General features: G+C 35.1%; 1 protein-coding gene and 1 long non-coding RNA gene across 2 annotated transcripts; both read left to right on the plus strand.

Annotated features, from left to right (window-relative positions):
• The first annotated feature begins 617 nt into the window (after positions 1-617).
• On the plus strand, positions 618-5,713 carry LOC131149309 (uncharacterized). The gene is made up of 3 exons (XR_009135189.1): positions 618-1,978; positions 2,713-2,953; positions 5,285-5,713. It is a non-coding gene; the product is annotated as an uncharacterized LOC131149309 (long non-coding RNA).
• A 1,892-nt stretch (positions 5,714-7,605) lies between these two features.
• Positions 7,606-18,340, plus strand: LOC131148860 (enoyl-[acyl-carrier-protein] reductase, mitochondrial). The gene is made up of 10 exons (XM_058098797.1): positions 7,606-8,074; positions 8,175-8,272; positions 8,797-8,928; positions 10,314-10,457; positions 10,570-10,672; positions 12,790-12,889; positions 13,072-13,148; positions 13,248-13,326; positions 16,931-17,049; positions 17,996-18,340. The coding sequence occupies exons 1-10, from the start codon at positions 7,893-7,895 to the stop codon at positions 18,093-18,095; spliced, it is 1,134 nt and encodes a 377-aa protein (XP_057954780.1). The 5' UTR covers positions 7,606-7,892; the 3' UTR covers positions 18,096-18,340.
• Positions 18,341-18,661: the final 321 nt, after the last annotated feature.

An 18,661-nucleotide genomic window follows, 5' to 3' on the forward strand; every position in this document is an offset into this window, starting at 1 on the left:
TAATTGTACAGAAAAAACAATATAACCTTTGCAGGTTGTACCACTAACTTGATATCTGTTCTTACTAAATTAACATGACAAGTCACACTAGTTGGCAAAAACTTTTATGTTACTTTTCAGAGTATAGATTTTGAACTTTGGATTTAGATTTGGATAAATTTGAATAAATTTGAATATAGTTTTATAGTACATTTTATCCAAATTTGATACAAATCCAAATTCATGATCTCTCCAAACATAGAGTTAGGACATAGATACAAATTGAATGACAAACAATCTACAATTCACCCTTCATCTTGGTAAGCTAGTAAATCTTAACATATTTAGAATATTACACATGGAATATGATATACCTTGCATAGATGAACCCAGTAGCATTCTTAGGGGTGAACAAAATTCAGGAAAAACTAAATCAACCAAATTAACTGACCGAAATTGGTCAGTTCGGTTAGGGTAAGAAAACCGGTTTGGTCTGTTCGGTTAGGCTTCACCAAAGTTTGGTGAATTGGGTTTTAGTTTGGTTAACATGAAATTTTAATTCGGTTAACCAATTAACCGATTTAATAATTGATTAAATTTTAAATATATGTGAATTTGTTAAAGGCCGGATGGGGGGGGGGGGAAAAAGACGGAGCGGAGGTGGGCTAGGGTTTAGTGGTTTATTGTTCTAAATTTCTAATAAAAATTTAGTTTACTGTTTTCGTTCACTGTTCCTATGCACCGCAGCGAAGCTTCTAGGTGACTGGATCTGGTTCTCCATCTCCATTTCTAAATTTTACAGTTCTCTCTCTTCGCGAATCGTCTCTTCTTCGCTTCGCCTGAGCCCCTCTTCAGCTCTTCCAGTCTTCCAACTCTTCCTAGATCCCGTCTCGATTCTGAATCTAGAATCCCTCTTCCCTGACCCTCCCTCACTTCCTTCTTGAATCTTGGCCTCTTGGCCCTCTTCGGTTCTTCTCTTCCCTTCCTAGTTCCCATGATATGTGAATTTGTGACCCATCTCAAATCCCTCTTCGGCTCTTCCCTCACGTGGGCGTGGCGACGACTCTTCATGTTGGGTTTTCCCTCCTTGTGGGGCCCATTCCTTCGAAAGATGTTTCTTTTTTATTATTATTATTATTATTATTATTATTATTATTATTTTGGGGAAGCATGAAATCTTCTGCCTTGCATTTTCAAAGCCACACACGATCGTCTTTCTTTCATTTTTTGGATTTCCCACACTCACACCAGCAAGCTGCCGTCTCTCCCATTTTCTTTCATTCTGTTTCCACTCACACAAAACCTTACCTAGCTCCCAGCACTTGTAGCTAGCAACCTGCAGTCAGCACTAGCGCCGGTCGTCTTCTTCACTACAGCAAGCGGCCGCTGCTTCTTCTTCGTGCGACTCCGACTGCATATTATTAATAGCATATTGAGATATTATCTCATTTTGGTTGGTTCTTTGGAGTTTTGTTCAGAATATTTGGTGAGACATTTTCATGTTGCTACATTTGTTTATACACTCTTGTATATTTGTAAGGCTTATGCCTTTTGTATCCATTTTGTATCAATTTGGTGATAATGGATTGGGACGGCCGTGTCCCGTGGACGTACCTCTCAACATTTGAGGGAACCGTGATAAATTTTCTTGTCTCTTTTTTATTCGAATTGTTCGTATATAATATTTCCCTAATACTTCATTCAGTGACGCAGTTACCTTCGAGGCTTCGACCTTCCCCTCTTCCCTTGTTTCAGTATGAATAGAGGTGTTCTATTCGTAGTTAAATCTGTGAGTTATATTCACAGTTTCGGATGGGGGATTGTCGTTCGTCATTCAGATCTTTGACATCGGAAAACCCGACGGAATGTGTTTTGATTTATTGCTCAAATTGACGAATTTCAGTAGGGATTTCGTTTGTGCTGGTTGTTGCGTCGGTTCAACCGTTGAGTTCATCGCACCTCCACACAGATTTACATCGGTATACTTTGATTTAGATCTGTGAGTGTTCGGTATTGTTTTTATTTTTATTTTTTTCTTGTTTGTTTTTAGTTTTTGTTCTGTTTGTAAATTTCAGCACTCCATGCTTCATGTCCAATCAACTTTTCTTGGTTAGATTGTATGACATCAGTGACTGTGAGCTTCTGGTGGATAATGCCATAAATTATGGAAATGTGTTTAGCTTAAATGGTGCTCTTATTTTGGCCTATTATAACCCATAATGGTGCTTTTCTTTTGAAATTGTTTACTTAGATTATAGTAAATGCTGGTTCATTTCTTTGTTGTTCTTGGAACTGATCTTGTGACCTATGTTGGTGTTGTCTGCAATGATACTGTTAGTATGAAGGATTTCTATAATAATTGCATAATTATGCTATGTTGGTGTTGTCTGTAATGTACATTTGGAAAAGAAAAATAAAATTTAGGGCCTTGTTTTGATTTGATTTCTATTATTCACTGTTTGCCAATATTTTAATATCGAACAAATGGCTAAGCTAGCAGCTTGTGTTTGATAATTGTTCATTCATATTGTGTTAATATTTTTGTTATTTTGGCTTTGATTATTGCTAGTGAAAATGGAGTTGATTAATGTGATTATATCCCGTTTCATGTAATAAAACCTCATACCACTAAAAATTCATAATTTTTATTATGTTGCGTTGTTCATAACTATTGTCACAAGTTGCAATTCATAACCCTATGCCTGATGGACTTTACCTTTTTGTTTTTTCCAGAATTAAAGGAAAATGAACAATGACTTGCCTATAGAAGGGGAGGTGCCAAACTTGGAGGACGCAATAATGACGCAAGTCAATTCCCATTCCCAACATCAACCTTCAAATCCCAGCATGACAAGTGAAAGTGCTACTAATTCTCCTACTTAATCTAATCAAAAAATGAGGAAGAGAATGAGATCAAGATCTGAAGTGTGGGATCATTTCACTAAATTTGTGACTGAGTCTGGTGAAATTGAGGGTATGTGTCATTGTTGTCATATTGATTACTGTGTCGATCCTAAAAAGAATGATACGAGCACACTTAGATATCATATGGTTAGATGTGCACAAAATCCACATATTGAAGAAACCAAACAGACACAACTAAATTATCAACCAGCCTAAAAAAATGTAGAGGGCTCAGAGGCAACTCTTACAAATTGGAAATTTGACCAAGAGGCAATTCGAAAGGCTTTATTTTACATGCTTACTGTTGATGAATTGCCTTTTAAATTTGTAGAGAATATGGGATTCAAACATCTTATGGAAGTTGCATGCCCTCGTTTTCAAATTCCATCAAGATGGACAATTTCTAGGGATTGTTATGACCTTTACATGGAAGAGAGGTTAAAGTTGAAAAAGTTTTTGAAAACCTCCTTTCAAATGGTTAGTTTCAGAACTGATACATGGACTTCTTTGCAAAAGGTTAATTATATGTGTTTGACTACACACTTTATAGATAATGATTAGAAATTGAACAAAAAGATCCTTAACTTTTGTCCAATTTATAGTCATAAAGGTGAAGAGATAGGTATGACCATTGAAAGGTGTTTACTTGATAGGGAAGTTGATAATGTATTTACAATGACTATAGATAATGCAAGTTCAAATGACGTTACAATTGCCTACATAAAAGGAAAAGTTTCAAATTGGAGAAAAGACATTCTAGGGGGCAAATTCATTCACATGAGATCCATTGCACATATAATTAACCTAGTTGTGCAAGATGGTTTGAAAGAAATGGGGGATTCAGTTACTCGTGTTAGAGACGTAGTCATACATGTTAGACATTCACCAGCTAGAATGCAAAAAGAAGTTATGCGTAGATGTTAGCACTCGATGGAATTCTACTTATCTGATGCTAGACACAGCTCAAAGATATGAATTGACTTTTGATTGGTTTAGGGATGAAGATCCTTTATTTAGAATTGAGCTTGAGACTAGGGATGGCATACCAAGTAGATTTGATTGGGAAAAAGTCAAAAAAATTGTGATGTTTTTGGAACACTTCTATGAGCTCACTATACGAGTTTTCAGGTTTTTTGTATGTTACAAGTAATACATTTTTTGATGAAATTAGTGGGATTGATTGTCTATTAAAAGAGTGGGAAAGTAGTGATGACTGGGAGTTGAGTTTAATGAGTATAAAAATGAAGGTTAAATACAACAAGTATTGGGGAAACATTGAAAAAATGAATATGTTGATTTTTGTTGCGTCTGTTCTTGACCCTAGACGTAAGTTGAGATTTGTGCAATATACTCTTTCTACGATGTATGAAGGTGAAAAAGGTTTATTGATGGGGAAAAAGGTTCAGGATACAACATTTGAACTATTTGCTGAGTATAAGAGGTTGTCACAATCTAAAAATGAAGAATCAAACAGAAGTGAAACTTCAAACTCCACTGGTCAAGGGGAAGCAACACAACGAAAGTTCAAAGTTTTGTATCAAAAGTACAAGACTCAAATTGGAGGTGGAGATAGTAAATCAGAGTTGGATAGGTATTTGGGGGAGGATTGTGAAAAGGACGTGGAGGGCTTTGATATTTTGGAATGGTGGAGGTTAAATAGTCAAAGGTTTCCCGTCCTTTCACATATGGTTCGTGACGTTTTAGCAGTACCCATCTCTACAATTGCTTCAAAGTCTGCTTTAGCATAGGGGGACATGTTCTCGATGCCTTTAGGAGTTCTTTGACTCCTAAAATTGTGCAAGCTCTTATCTGTACACAAGATTGGATCCAGGGTTCATATACTCCAATTAAGGTTGAAGAAGACATAGATGACCTTAAAAATCTAGAAAAAGGTAATATTATATTTATATATTGTCAAAATTTTTCATTTGTTCATTGAATGATTAATTATTACAACTTACAAGTGCTTCTATACAATTATTTAGAGTTGTCAAAGGTTGCATTGGAATCCACAATTGGTGAATAAACCAATCAAAGAAAGACAAAGGGTTAGTTTCATATTAAGATTATGCTTAAGTGTTTTGTCATAGAAATTACATGCTATCAATTATCATTATTGACAATATATAATTTATTGTTTTGACAAATTGTTGAAAACTAAGAATTTTAATGATTTGTCATTTTCATATATTTACAAGTTACGACTTGCTGTGGGATGGTAGGAAGGCTTGCAGTAAATGAATGAGTTGGGTTTTGGTGGAAGTTAGATTTTTGTTAATATAGGAGGAAGATGGTCAAGTTTTAGAATGGGAAATTTTGTGAAGTGTTGTGATTTTGGACAACGGGCCTGTAATAAAAATTATATTTAACTATGACAGTGTATTATTTTGGTTTGTTGTAGGTGAAATAAGCATAGGGAAAGGCTGCACAGAGGACTCACTCAAAATTGTCACGAGCTATGTTTATATATATTTGCACTGGCTTGGCACAACTCATGTAATGATACCTCTTAACTTGGTTAGGGGTAGGAGGGTTGCAGCTTTGAACTTGGTTTGTAGCCTGCCAAGAAGGCTGCAGTGTAGAGATCTATTTTGTGTGGTTATTCTAGTGGTAGTTTGTGATATAAGAAGCTGAAGAGTGGGAGTTTTTGATATAAGAAGGCATGAAGTGGTAGCTGCCAGCTGATGTATGAAGCATTGAAGCCCCAGTTTTTGTTTTAATTTTTCACAAACAATTTATATTTCATGTTTGGTTTTTGATTTTATTTTGCACAAATTGTTTAAATTGGTTTGTAATATAATATTAGGGACTTTGAACTATTGAACTCAAAGCCAAGCATACACTGCAAACCTTTAAATTTCATGTTTTGTTTGTAATTACATTTTTTTAGGAAGAATTTCTAGATTGTTTTAGGAAGAATTTCAGGATTATATTGATTAGAATTTCATGTTTGGTATGCAGACTACTCTATTTTTATATTGATTAGATTTTATCTAAGTAGGGATAAGACACTTAGTTGGCTAGATTTGAGCCTCTATCAATATGGATTTTTTTTTCTTGAGAATTAAGAGTTGCTTAATTAAGCTGATGGTGGGTAACATAATAGTGTAAATTTTACTCTTATAGTTCAATAGCAAAATATCATTTTTTATTAATAAAATTAATAGATAAGGTGTTTAATTAAGCTAGAAATGGTAAAAAAAAATTATAATTATATTCTGTTTTTAGTAATAAATTTTAAATAAATTTGGTTAAATTCGATTAATCGAATTACCCAAAAAGGTAATTTGGTCAGGTTCGATTCAGTGAGGTCCAGCGTTCGATCGGTTCTGTTAACACTATTCAAATCTACTATTGCAGTCCAGCAAGCTAACGTAGTGCAGCACAGATTGGCAAGATTGGTAGATTAGCTTGAATATTTACAAGACCCTAGAGTTCACCAATTTGATTACTACCAAATAAACCAAAAAGAAATGAATCATTGAAATATGAAAAAAATTTTTGCCCCAACATTAATATAGAGAACTTGGAAGACCCTAAACCCTGTGTGTCTATGGCTCAAAAGGCGAGAAATCCTAATATGAAGCGAATGCCAAGATCAATTAAAAAATATATATCCTCAATGCTAGGTTTAGGAAATTACAACATTGCTCTCAAACTTTCGACAATTAACTTTACATTGCAAATAATTCAGAAGTTACTTAAATGCATAATTTTCCAATTACTTAAATTAAGAAGGAGCATACAAATGTCTAAATAGCTAGTTGAATTTCTGCCCATGTCTGATAAGCTTCTAACATCTCATAAATTTGGAGTAACTTTTTTACTTGTTTTTAGATTCATGCTGTTGCAACCATATAATTAAGGGCAAAATATACTTACCTCTTATAAGATTTATTAAAAAGATAGAGATTTTACTTGAAATTTCAAAAATTCTATTGACCTCCCCTCAAGATTTAAAAATGTCACATACCTCCCTTAAAATTTGTCAAAAAAACACAAATCTTCCTCCTAAAAGACTATTTTTTTTGCAAAATATAAGAAGATGTTTGTATCTTTTTAGTGAATTTTAAGAGAGGTCTGTGACATTTTTGAAATCTTAAGGGAGGTTCTTAAAATTTTTTAAATCTCTGGGGAGCTCCCTATCTTTTGCCCTATAATTAACCTTCAAAATTTGTAGATTCCCCACTCTCACACCCTCTAAATCCCCAACTCTCTCTCTCTCTCTCACACACACACACACACACACAAATTCATGAAAATTCTATAAATGACTTATATAAAGTCCTACAGAGTTAAAAATTGAAACTACAAGCTATAGTACACTCCAAAATTCAAAAATAGGCATATTTTTTTTCAATGAAACCTAATCAACAAAAATTATCAAGCTTTACATAAAAATTTCACACAAAATTCATCAAATCAAGGATTAAAAAATTATTTAGATTGTGAACTTAATCTAGCTTATTTTAATCAAGTGTTTTAAATAGCATATTGAAGCTTTGATTGAACCCAAATCTCTAAAAGATCAAAGGTGAAGTAAAGCACATTCTCCTCCAATATTTTCCATGTTTGATAGAAATGAGCACAAAACTGATAATAGAGCATAATCATAAAATTTCTCTAAAGAATGAGGGTGTTTTGGTCTTTTCAGTTTTTTTTTTTTTTTTTGCTTCATTCATGAAAAATTTTAATATGATGTGATAATCATGGTAAAGGATCGGAATGTAAAATTTCTACTGCAAACTACTTTACTTCTCGCGAACCCAAAAAGAGCTCCTGCCCAAATTCAGTGGGAGTGTGAATTTCCCGTGCTTGTGGTTGTGGACTGTGACATCGTCTCCTTCTCCAGCTCCTCTCCCTTCTTCTACGATCTCTCGTATAGCTCACCGGGCGCGGTTCGTTCTATACCAGACGCAGAGAGAGAGAGAGAGAGAGAGAGAGAGAGAGAGAGAGAGAGAGAGAGAGAGAGAGAGAGAGAGAGAGAGAGAGAGAGTGTGTGTGTGTCAATGGCGTCAGTGAGGGTCGTGGTCATGAAGGCTCTTCATAGGCGCCGTTCTCTGTTCAATACCAAGCAGTCCCTTCTCCCTCGGGCCCAAACCCTCGCCGCCCGAGCCTTCGCGGCGATCATGTCTCCGCCGTCGAAGGCCGTTGTCTACGAGCGCCACGGACCTCCCGATACGGTCACCAGGTTCGAATTTGTCCTTCCCCTCGGCTCATGTTCCGTAAATCCTCTTGCTTCATGTAGTCGATTGCATAGAAACGAGCACTTTTCTTTAAAATTTTGACAGAGTAATTGACCTCCCACCGGTTGAAGTTAAGGAGAACGACGTGTGCGTTAAAATGCTCGCTGCTCCAATCAATCCCTCGGATGTCAATAGAATTGAAGGTCGCATTGTTTGCCATTGAACACAATAGCGGGGGTGACACGCCCGTGCTCACTTCGTTACTTGATTTCTCTGTTCTCAAGTCAATCTTCTACTTTGCTTCCTTTTAATTAGCTACTTATCCCCATTTTTTTTCTTTTAAAATCTGAATTGAATCAAATCATAATTTATAATTTGTTCTAAAATTTGTTCGTGCGGGTTACTTTGAAGGATATTTTCCAAAAAAATGGTGGCGTAGTTTGTATGAAAATTGCAAAATAAGAGGTTTGGTATGTTAGTCAGTGTTATGAGTGTAAGGGTAGTATATGCATTGTATGTCCACTCTGAAACATGGCTGTGCTTTGAAGTTCGATGTTTTATTGTCTCGTGGGTGGTGGTAGAGGTGTTGATGTTATTGCAAAGTGATCATTGAATTGAGAAATGAATTGTGGCCTTGGTTCTGGCATTAAGAGTACTAGACAGATGTTTTTCAGATGTGCTAGAAATGATTTAAGGCGGTTACCTCATCCGTGTTTCAATTTTGTAGGTGTCTATCCTGTGAGGCCGCAAGTGCCTGCAGTTGGAGGATATGAGGGGGTGGGAGAAGTGCATTCAGTAGGCTCTGCAGTTAAGGACCTCTCTCCTGGCGATTGGGTCATCCCTTCACCACCTTCTTTTGGTATAGTATCATTGCTAATTATACAACATTGCAAAATTGTTTTAAAAGTTGCTTAGCAGTTTACAAAATGAATGGTTTGTCAACAAGTATCAAATACTGCTTGAGATTGGTGTCTGCTAGGCACTAGTGTCCGATTCAAGTTTTGACACTCTAAAAGGGCCCATCTTTATTTGCTTATAAATGTGAAGAAAAATTAGTTTAGCAATGTGAAGAAAAAATAGTTTAGCATGACTTATCTATAAAGCTTGTAATGCAATCTTTATGTCTTCATTATCACACACACACACACACACACACACACACACACACACACACACACAAAGAAAAGTCTAAATAATACATTACATGGCTTGTCAAGGAAGGCAAACTAGAGTACACACTACACAGAATTATACAAAAAGCACAAGAAAAAGTTTAGAAAAAAACTTAGCGATCAAGAAAAATTATATATATATATATATATATATATACTTATTTATTTACTAAACATATTAAGAAATTCATAAGAATAGAATACAATAAGTATATGGAGTTGTTGCGTCTGGTTTTGTCCTCGTTGAAATGCAACTTATTTCCATGTCCAAAAAATGGAGCTTATTTTTGCAGCTGTAGCATGTTTTGTAATTTCATTTCTTGAAATTATGGTGTTATTTCTATAATTTAGCTGTGCACTTGTATATAAATCTGTTGTATATTATACAAACTTTTTAGTATGCATTTTGCGTCGACAATTTATTTGAATTTAAAGCTGGATAAATTAACGTATGCATGATATGACTATGTTACTGGTAAAAAAGTTCTAATAAACATAAGATTTTTTTACCACAAAAGCTCAATCATGAGACGAAGTTGTGCAATATGCTTGTCTAAATGGTCGCATGTTTGACTAAACAACATTGAAGATTGTAGGACCCAAGCGCTTATCTGCTACACCAGAAATTGCAAGTCAGATCACTTTTACCATACAACAGTCCAAGCACTGCCATTTGACTGCGACCCACACCCTGTGTATCTGCCGCAGGGGCACAAATTGCTGCCTACACCTGGCCAACAATCCCTCAAAGGCAACAGTCTGCTGGAATTGTACCTGCAACTTTGGCTTTGATACTACTTCTAGGTTGCCACTGCGCCAAAAGGAATAGCTAATAGTGAAAATGCAACTCAAATCCCTTGTACCATGTCGCATCCAACCACTGCAGTTTGAGTATTCAACTTTGCCATGTGGGCGGATTGTTCCAACAAAGATCAGACCACATTTTACGTCAACACTTTGAGAAAGTCTTGTTAATTTTTATAATAACACATACAAAGAAATTGCATCTTAATATGTGTTTCTTGCTGTAATTAATACCATTAGAGATTGTGACAAAATTTGTTCTACATAGGGACATGGCAGACTTATATTGTGAAAGAGGAGAGTGTTTGGCATAAAATCAATAAAGATATACCAATGGAATATGCTGCAACAGTTACTGTGAATCCTTTGACTGCTCTAAGAATGCTTGAAGACTTTGTCAATTTGAATTCAGGTACCGCCTTCCCAATTTGTAGGGTAAAAGCTGTTTCCCAGGCTTTGTGTGGTTTTTCTTTTTAATAAGTTCATTAAACCCACTTGCTCCTGATTATTTTGGGTATGAATAGGAGATTCTATAGTACAAAATGGTTCTACAAGCATTGTGGGTCGGTGCATCATTCAGCTTGCACGAATTCGAGGCATCCACAGCATTAATATTATTAGAGACAGGTGCTAATTGGAAATTTTAGTGCCAACTGCTTGTGTTTCTTGTATCTTTGCATGTGTGTTTACATGCTTGTGTGTTGTCCTGTTTCTATTGCCTTTGTCATATTGTATTTTCTCAAATCTCAAACTTCTGTAATATTCCAGAAATCTGGAGCGCAAGTATCTGAAAATTTGAAGTGAAACTAAGCTGTGGACCGTAAATTTTCTTGATAAGGAACTAAGAGTTTATCATTAAGAGAACCAAGGGAGTTCAACCCATGTACATGAAAAACCAAGGAGAAGAAAAACTAGAAATTAAAACAGCCTCAAAGAAGAAAGGCATTTACAAGAAGCAAAAAAAGCCTTCACTGCAGTGGACATATTACCCTTCCTTTTGAGAAGCCAGCATTTTCCTTCCCTCTTTAAGTTCCTGAGCTGAAGACTCCAGCTCTTCAAACACACTACAATTCCTCTCCTGCAAGATAGTCAACATAATAGCACGGGTACTCTATTCCAAATACCTCCAGACAAACAATCGGTCTTTCCTCCCTGGCATTTAAGTCATCAAAAATTTGATCTAGCCTGCACAATATTATGCCAAAAATGGGCATGGACAACCTCCACAAATATCTGCTAAAGGAGCAGAGCAAGAGAAAATGGTTAACAGATTTTTCACTCTTACACAAATAACTTCTAGTCACCAAAATATGCCCTGTAGCTTTCAGGGTGTCTATGGTTAGAAACTTAGAATCAGCTCCCCTGGGATGCTTCCCATAACAAAGACACTTCAGGTGGGGACTTTGCTTCCCGTATACTCTTTGAGGAAAAGCTCCTCTTTCCTTCTTCTTGATGAAGTATAAGTCATAAGAAGGAGACGGCAAAGCGCCCATTCTTCCTATGTTTCCAAATTGCTTCATCAATCTCTGCTCTTCTTTCCTAATGCCATATGGAAGCCCAAACAAGTGCCAAAGTCTTGCAAAGCCCAATGTGCACCTCCCATGAACAACAGACACTTCCAAACTTTCCTTTAGGTTCCAAGAAATTGGCAACCAAGGCTTCCCTGCTGGAAACTAAAATGGAAAATTAGGGAACCGGGTGGCAAGGGAGAAATTGGCAATCTTCTCTGCTGATACTTGTCTTTGTAGTTGTAACTAAGTAGATTTATAGAACTTTTCCATTTGTTACTTTATTTGTTGGCCTTCTTCTCATAGACCTTCATGGATTTTGACGAAGTGTGTATTTCTGGACCGCCTAAAGTTTGGAACTTGGATTATGTGTGAAATTTGTGGCACTCATTGCTAACTTGATTGTTATTTATGATCTGTGCCCATGCTTAAAATGCATATGAACTCCCCAAGTGAATCCAATTTTTACGTTTTCTTTGACCAAATATAATTCTTCTCAATGTATTTTTATTTCATGTTTTCTTGCTCATTTTATTTCATTCAGGACATGAGAGGATGAGACATGGCCTCCATGTCAATTGCATGCCAATAACTAGCCTGCAAAAATCCCCCCAAGTCTTAGCTTTAAATATTTTGCATGCAGCCTATGAGGGCTCATAAACCAGTTGCCTGCAAGTGAGCAATCGATTTTCTAGGTTACATGTGGACACTTCAGTTTCTTTAGACCTCATAAAAGGTTTTAAGTTTTAACACTATTGAATACTGCACAAATAGCTGGTGGGGCTAGAATGGCCATGGGCCTAAGTTATAAATTCTTGTATGTATGATTCTGTCCAAGTTTGGTTGTTACCAGCTGTTAATTTATCAACGTGAGACTTTATTAGGTTTTTCAGAGCTGCAATATATATATATGTATGTATATATGTATATATGCATATGTGTGTGTGTGTGTGTGAAGAAATGTGATGAAACTGAGGCAAATGGTGAGAGCTAGTAATCCGCAACTAGGGGAGTTTGATGAGGAGATTTAATATCACAAAATAGTGGCACTGTGGTAATTCATCTGAAAAAAAGTCATTTTATGGCAGCAACAATTGAAACATGCTGGTTAAGGAAAGGATTCCTTTATGAATGCAACAAACCCATAGTTTTATAACTAGGAAAATACTGCATGCTTCCAGAAAAAAGAAGTTTTATGGTAGGAAACTTACTTGCAACTACATTTTCTGGCTACAGGGCTGGGTCAGATGAAGTCAAAGAAAAATTAAAAAAGCTTGGTGCTGATGAAGTGTACACTGAGACCCAATTGGAAGTAAAGAATGTCAAGAGTCTTCTGGTATCACTGTCTATGATTTATTTTAATTAATACTTGCTAAAGTCATGTGTGGTTCTCTGATCTTGCATGTCATTTAATAATTTTCTTTACAGAAGTTGATCCTCCCTGCCAAAACATGGGTAAAAAAACAGATTTTGAGTTGGTTTTCTATTGAAGCTTTTTGTATTTCATGAACATGTTAGGATAATTTGCCAGAACCTGCATTGGGATTTAACTGTGTTGGTGGTAATTCTGCTTCTTTCGTTCTTAAATTCCTGAGGTGAGACAGGCATTGCCAATGTATAAAGAAATTGAGCATTATTCTTTTGTTTTAAAGTCATAATTTTTTCTCAGAAAGCTGTTAGAATATTGTTTCCAGGCAGGGAGGAACTATGGTTACATATGGTGGAATGTCTAAGAAACCTGTCACAGTATCAACTTCCTCATTTATTTTTAAGGTAAGCCATTAATGGTGTACCATATTGTTCTGTTGCAATTCCAGTGTTTTGGGGGTTGTTAGTATAGAAGCAGATTATCAACAGTCAGCAATCTAGAAACTGTCATGTAATCATGTTTTTATGGCATATGTAATTAGTATGAGAACATTTGAGGTTAGTGGGTGGACTAGGAATTGTAGGATAAGAAATGAGCATAATGTTGACCAAATAACGCTCCAGTGAGGAAAGGGTGATTTAGTTGACAAATAATTGTAGGAGGGGAAGGGATAGGGCGAGAATAACTTAGAGTGAAGTTGTAAGAAAGGATTTGACAACACGTAGTCTTTTTGAGTATATTGCATTGGATCATGTATAATGGCAGATTCATATAGCCAAGGATTTGAATTTTGATTTTGATGGCCTCAAGGTACGAAAATTTTGATAGAATTTTTTTTTCAAATTTCATTTGAATTTAAAGAAATGACAGATTTACGATGGAACTTTTCAAAATGTTAATTAGATGATTATGTGTAATTTGGAATCAAAATAAATTAAAGAAAATGCATATATGACCAGTTTATAGTTTGTAGGCCTAGGGTATATAGATTGCATGTCACTAAGCAAGCAAAGAAGTAAATAACATTCAAATCATGACAAAGTTAATCAAATAGTCATTTATTGATTTAGCATACAAAACCATCATTCTAAATATATATAATACCAATAACCATCATACATGGAGTTTCTAAAAATCATCTTTCCTATCCTGAATTTTGAGATGACGTATGTTGTTTACAATAATCATTCAATGTCATATAATTTCCAAAATATCAAATATAGGTGTAATGTGTTGCTCAGGCTTGGTAGTCATCTAATTCATGACAATTCCTAGTCGCCCAAAAGAGTTATTACCATGTCTTCTTTGAAGTCTTGTTGGTTGCCACATCCATATAATTGCCTTGCTTAACCATATTGCCTTGCTTATCCATTTCTATATGTCGTTGTACCTGCTTGTATGAATATGATTTTGGAAAAAAAAAAATATCGAGGGTAGATTGATAACTGCTATAGTTTTTAGAGTTACACTTAGTTCCTTTACTCAAGTTCAAATCTAAGGGAGAAGTTTCCTCTTCTTTGCCAGGCACCATCTCTCTCCGCTTTCTTTGATTGTACTGCATGCATGTATTCACCTGTGCAACTCTTGTCTTCAACTAGGGAAGGATGTATATATTATATTTTTGGGTTAAAATCTAGCCCATCCTTCATTTTCTTTGTTGTCCCTCCATCACCACCTTTCTCATCATTACCATTAAGATAAGGTCCATCATCTATTGTTTCATCATCATCAATGTTGTTGTTACCACTATGACTAGAGAGCATGGTGGATGAAGTTCTATACCTTGACTCAAGATTCATGAATGAATCACCATTGCCTACTTCTTCAGCCATTACTAATGGACATGAATGCTAAAGGCATCCTGAGAAAAAGCCCCATGATCTTTTTTAGCCACTTTTTCCATTTCAACTTTTGTATGTCTTATTTGAAGCTTCATCTATAATTACACAAGGCTAACTGCTCAAGTCTTGTGTATTCTAGCCTATTTTTGCATGAACTATTGCAATTGCACTTCAATTTTGTTCACAAGGTGATGAAGATGCAATTTGTGAGAAGATGCACAGTGCCAACTTCCTTTGCCTTAGAACACTAGATCTGGACCTCATCCAAAATATAAGTTAGCGGATTTACATGCAATATTACAAATAATATATTGAATTTTACTTTGTGAAACAAATTAGATAAAAAAATATTTAACAAGTGCCATAGGCCCATAACCCTAACTGCTAGCTTCTCAAATTTTTCTTTGCATCTCTAAATTATAATCTAACAAAGAAAAAAATTATCTTTAAATAATTAAAGATGGATACATTTTCATTTTATTTTGTAAAACATGTTATATAAAATAATACTTACTAGATGCCATGATTGCCCCAACTGCTAGCTTCTCCAAAGATTTTATTTGCATCTCTAAATAATATAATCTAATAAAGAAAAAATTTTATCTTTAAACAATTAAAGATGGATAAAAGTTATTTTATTCAATTTTTTATTATAAAAAATACCTCAACTCTATTGATCTAACCTAGAAAAATTGGCTCAAGGGTTTTGAGGACTTTTGGAACTGCATCAAGCAAGAAAGGTTACCTTCCTTATTTTGAAAATTTTGATTTAGAAAATAAGCTATCAATCAATTAAAATGAGATGCAATAATTTTCATTGAGTAAATAGATAACACATAAGAACCTATTTGAATTTATAAATATTAAATTCAAATCTAGTAACTGTTCTCTCCCGACTCCCATCGATATTTTATGATGGTCCTTTAGAACCCATTTCACACTTCTTCCTCCAAATCCATGGCCTCTTTCATCACCCTTATTGTTTCAACATAACACTTAGTGCTGGCCATGCCTCACTATCAACTGAATATGGCCAACTTTTGCCCCTTGATCCCACAAAATGGTGGTTAAAAACTGTGCTTTCAATTTCTTTTCGCAATTTTTTTCCAACCAAGTAGATGCTCGCCCATTCATTTGACGTGAATAGAGATTTTAAATTTTGTCTACTGTTTTTTTGGAGGCTATCAAGGGCAATGCAGTTTGTTGCAAACCGCATAACTGCACTATATCCCCTCCACAGTCCTTCCTCATCTGAGCAAGCAACTACCCATTGTTGTATATAAAATAAGTTATGTGCATCCCAAGCAAGATCACAGTACTTTTTGTCTCACTTTTCAATCTCTTCGAAAATGAGATCAAAGCAACGAGGAGCAGAGTACAAGTTGGAGATTTTCATTGATTTTTTTACCTGCTTTTTGTTGTGTACTTTCATTATCTATCACTGTTTGCACAACATTCTGCTATCCCTCACCCATTGTACAATATTTAATAAACAATATATGTACTTATGATCTTTTTATTTTGTCGGAAGCATCCATTGACTTCAAAAAGATCATACTTTGTTTGGTGTGAGATGTTGCTTAAACTGACACAAAACAGTCTCCAACTTTCAGAATAAATGAACAGAGATGATGCTGAAATCAACTATTGTTTGAATAATAATCCAACTTGAAACAAAATATTGTAATTTAAAAGACATTTATTGGTTAGCTTGTTGGTGGTAAGATATGAAGGGCAGAGAAAATGACAGCTAAATGGATTGAGATTTTGGGTCATGAACTCAAAAGTGGTTTTGTCTGTTTGAAAGTGGACATGTTATGCTTATCAATCTCAGTTGCACGGTTTAAGGTTATAATTTTTAATCAGTAGTTACATAAGCTATATATTTGTTCATGGTATCTCTCTTATATGTGTTGTACTCTGATTCTTGCTCATGCAATTCCTTTCAACTTGTAAAACTATATATGGCTGTTCACTGTATCTTTGCTTGCACGTGACAACTTTTACATCATGTTTGTATAAATATTGAATTATACAGAATTTATCTTGGTTTATGATATCTTGTTTGCATTGCTATATGTATAAATATGTGTGTGTATATATACATATAAATGTGTGTATATATATGTATATATATTGTTTTTATATGTGATACCTTTTTGTGCAGGAGCTTTCTCTGAGGGGATTCTGGCTGCAGAAATGGTTGAGTGCTGATAAAGCAAAACAGTGCAGGAACATGATAGATTATATTTTGGGCCTTGTTCATGAAGGGAAGTTAAACTATGAGTAAGTTTTCTTCGGTTGGATTTTAAATATAGCAATGCTCCTAGCATTCTGGAGGAGGTCGATGCTGCACCAATGTAAACCTGCAGCATCAACTTTCTGGCTTATGGTTTATTTTGTTGGTTTCTTGAGTGAAATTAAAGGTGTAAACGTAGACTTGAAAATGTTGAGCTTGAAGCTCAATTTGAACTTTGACTGATCTCAAAATTATTAAACTCAAGCTTGGCTCGATTGAACTTGATTTAATTATAAATTAATATGAAAATAATATAATGTATATATAATAGTAAATATATGTACAAAATATATGTTATGACTTATATAATATAAAAATAATAAAATTTTAGTGAAGCTCAATCAAAGTTGCGAGTATAATAAAACTCAAATTCAACTTATTAAGTTGCTTGAGTAGCTCGAACTCGAGTAGAATCGAATTGAATTGAGTTAGGGAGCGAGTAATAGGTTTGACTTACACACACCTAAGTGAAGTCATGTCATGGAGATTGTTGGAATTTTTGGCAAGACATTTCTATTACTACTATGCATAAACTACAAGGTTTATGATAATATTGCCAACCCGCATCATTTGCAGGCCATGGTGTCTGGTGATTACCATCAATTGCTTCTTTAAAATTACAACACTGTTTCCAGTATTTGTATCTAAACTGGGTGAAATTGTTTTTAAATGCTGTAAAATGACATCCTATGGTATCCACTGCAAAATTCCAAAGTTTCATAGGTTTCGAGACTTTCTAAAGATTGTGGATTGATATAACCTGGAATATGGTGCTTTCAAGAGGCAAGATCACTAAAATGAACCCTGTTATCAATGGGTGATATTGGATTTGCTCCATGCAGCTGCATGTTAGAGATTCTCTTGTTTCATTTTCTTACATGAATTTTATTTCTAGAATGTTTATTTTCATAAACTAACCTATCCCCCTTGCAGGATGGAGCTGGTTCCTTTTAGCAATTTTTATACTTCACTAGATAAGGCACTTGGAAAACTAGGACGCCAGCCCAAACAAGTCATCAAATTCTCCTCATGAAGTGTCACGCAGGAGTGTGTTTTGGATTGTCCTGTATTATTTACCTTGGAGTTGCTCAGTAGTAAAATGCTTTGCCTTTGGTTTTCAACAGTTACATTGCAGCCACAGTGCTAGACTACAGTGTTCTCATTATTGCGATGCCAATTGAAGGATAAGTGCAAAGTCTTGTATTATTTTCTGATTGCTTAAGATCTTTCTTTGAGTTTGGATCAGTATTGATATCATCAATAAATGTTATTTTGATCCAGTGAGAAATGCACTAGTTATCTTAAGCAGGTGGGCCCACACAATTACTAGGCATAGGTTCAAACAGCTTTTCACAACAAATGCTTCAAGAATTGATGTAGCAAACCTTATTATGGTGGCGCCAACCGAAGGATAAGTCATAAGTGTAAATCCTGTATTATTTTTCGATTGCTTAACGATTTCCTTTTGAGTTTGGATCAGTATTGGTATTGGATCAGTTGTAATATCAATAATGCTATTTTGATCCAGTGAGAAATGCACAAGTAATATGGAGCAGGTGGGCTTGCACAATTACTCGACGTAGGTTCAAAGGGCCTTTT

This window comes from Malania oleifera, chromosome 2, assembly GCF_029873635.1.
Source record: "Malania oleifera isolate guangnan ecotype guangnan chromosome 2, ASM2987363v1, whole genome shotgun sequence".
NCBI classification, from domain to species: Eukaryota; Viridiplantae; Streptophyta; class Magnoliopsida; order Santalales; family Ximeniaceae; genus Malania; species Malania oleifera.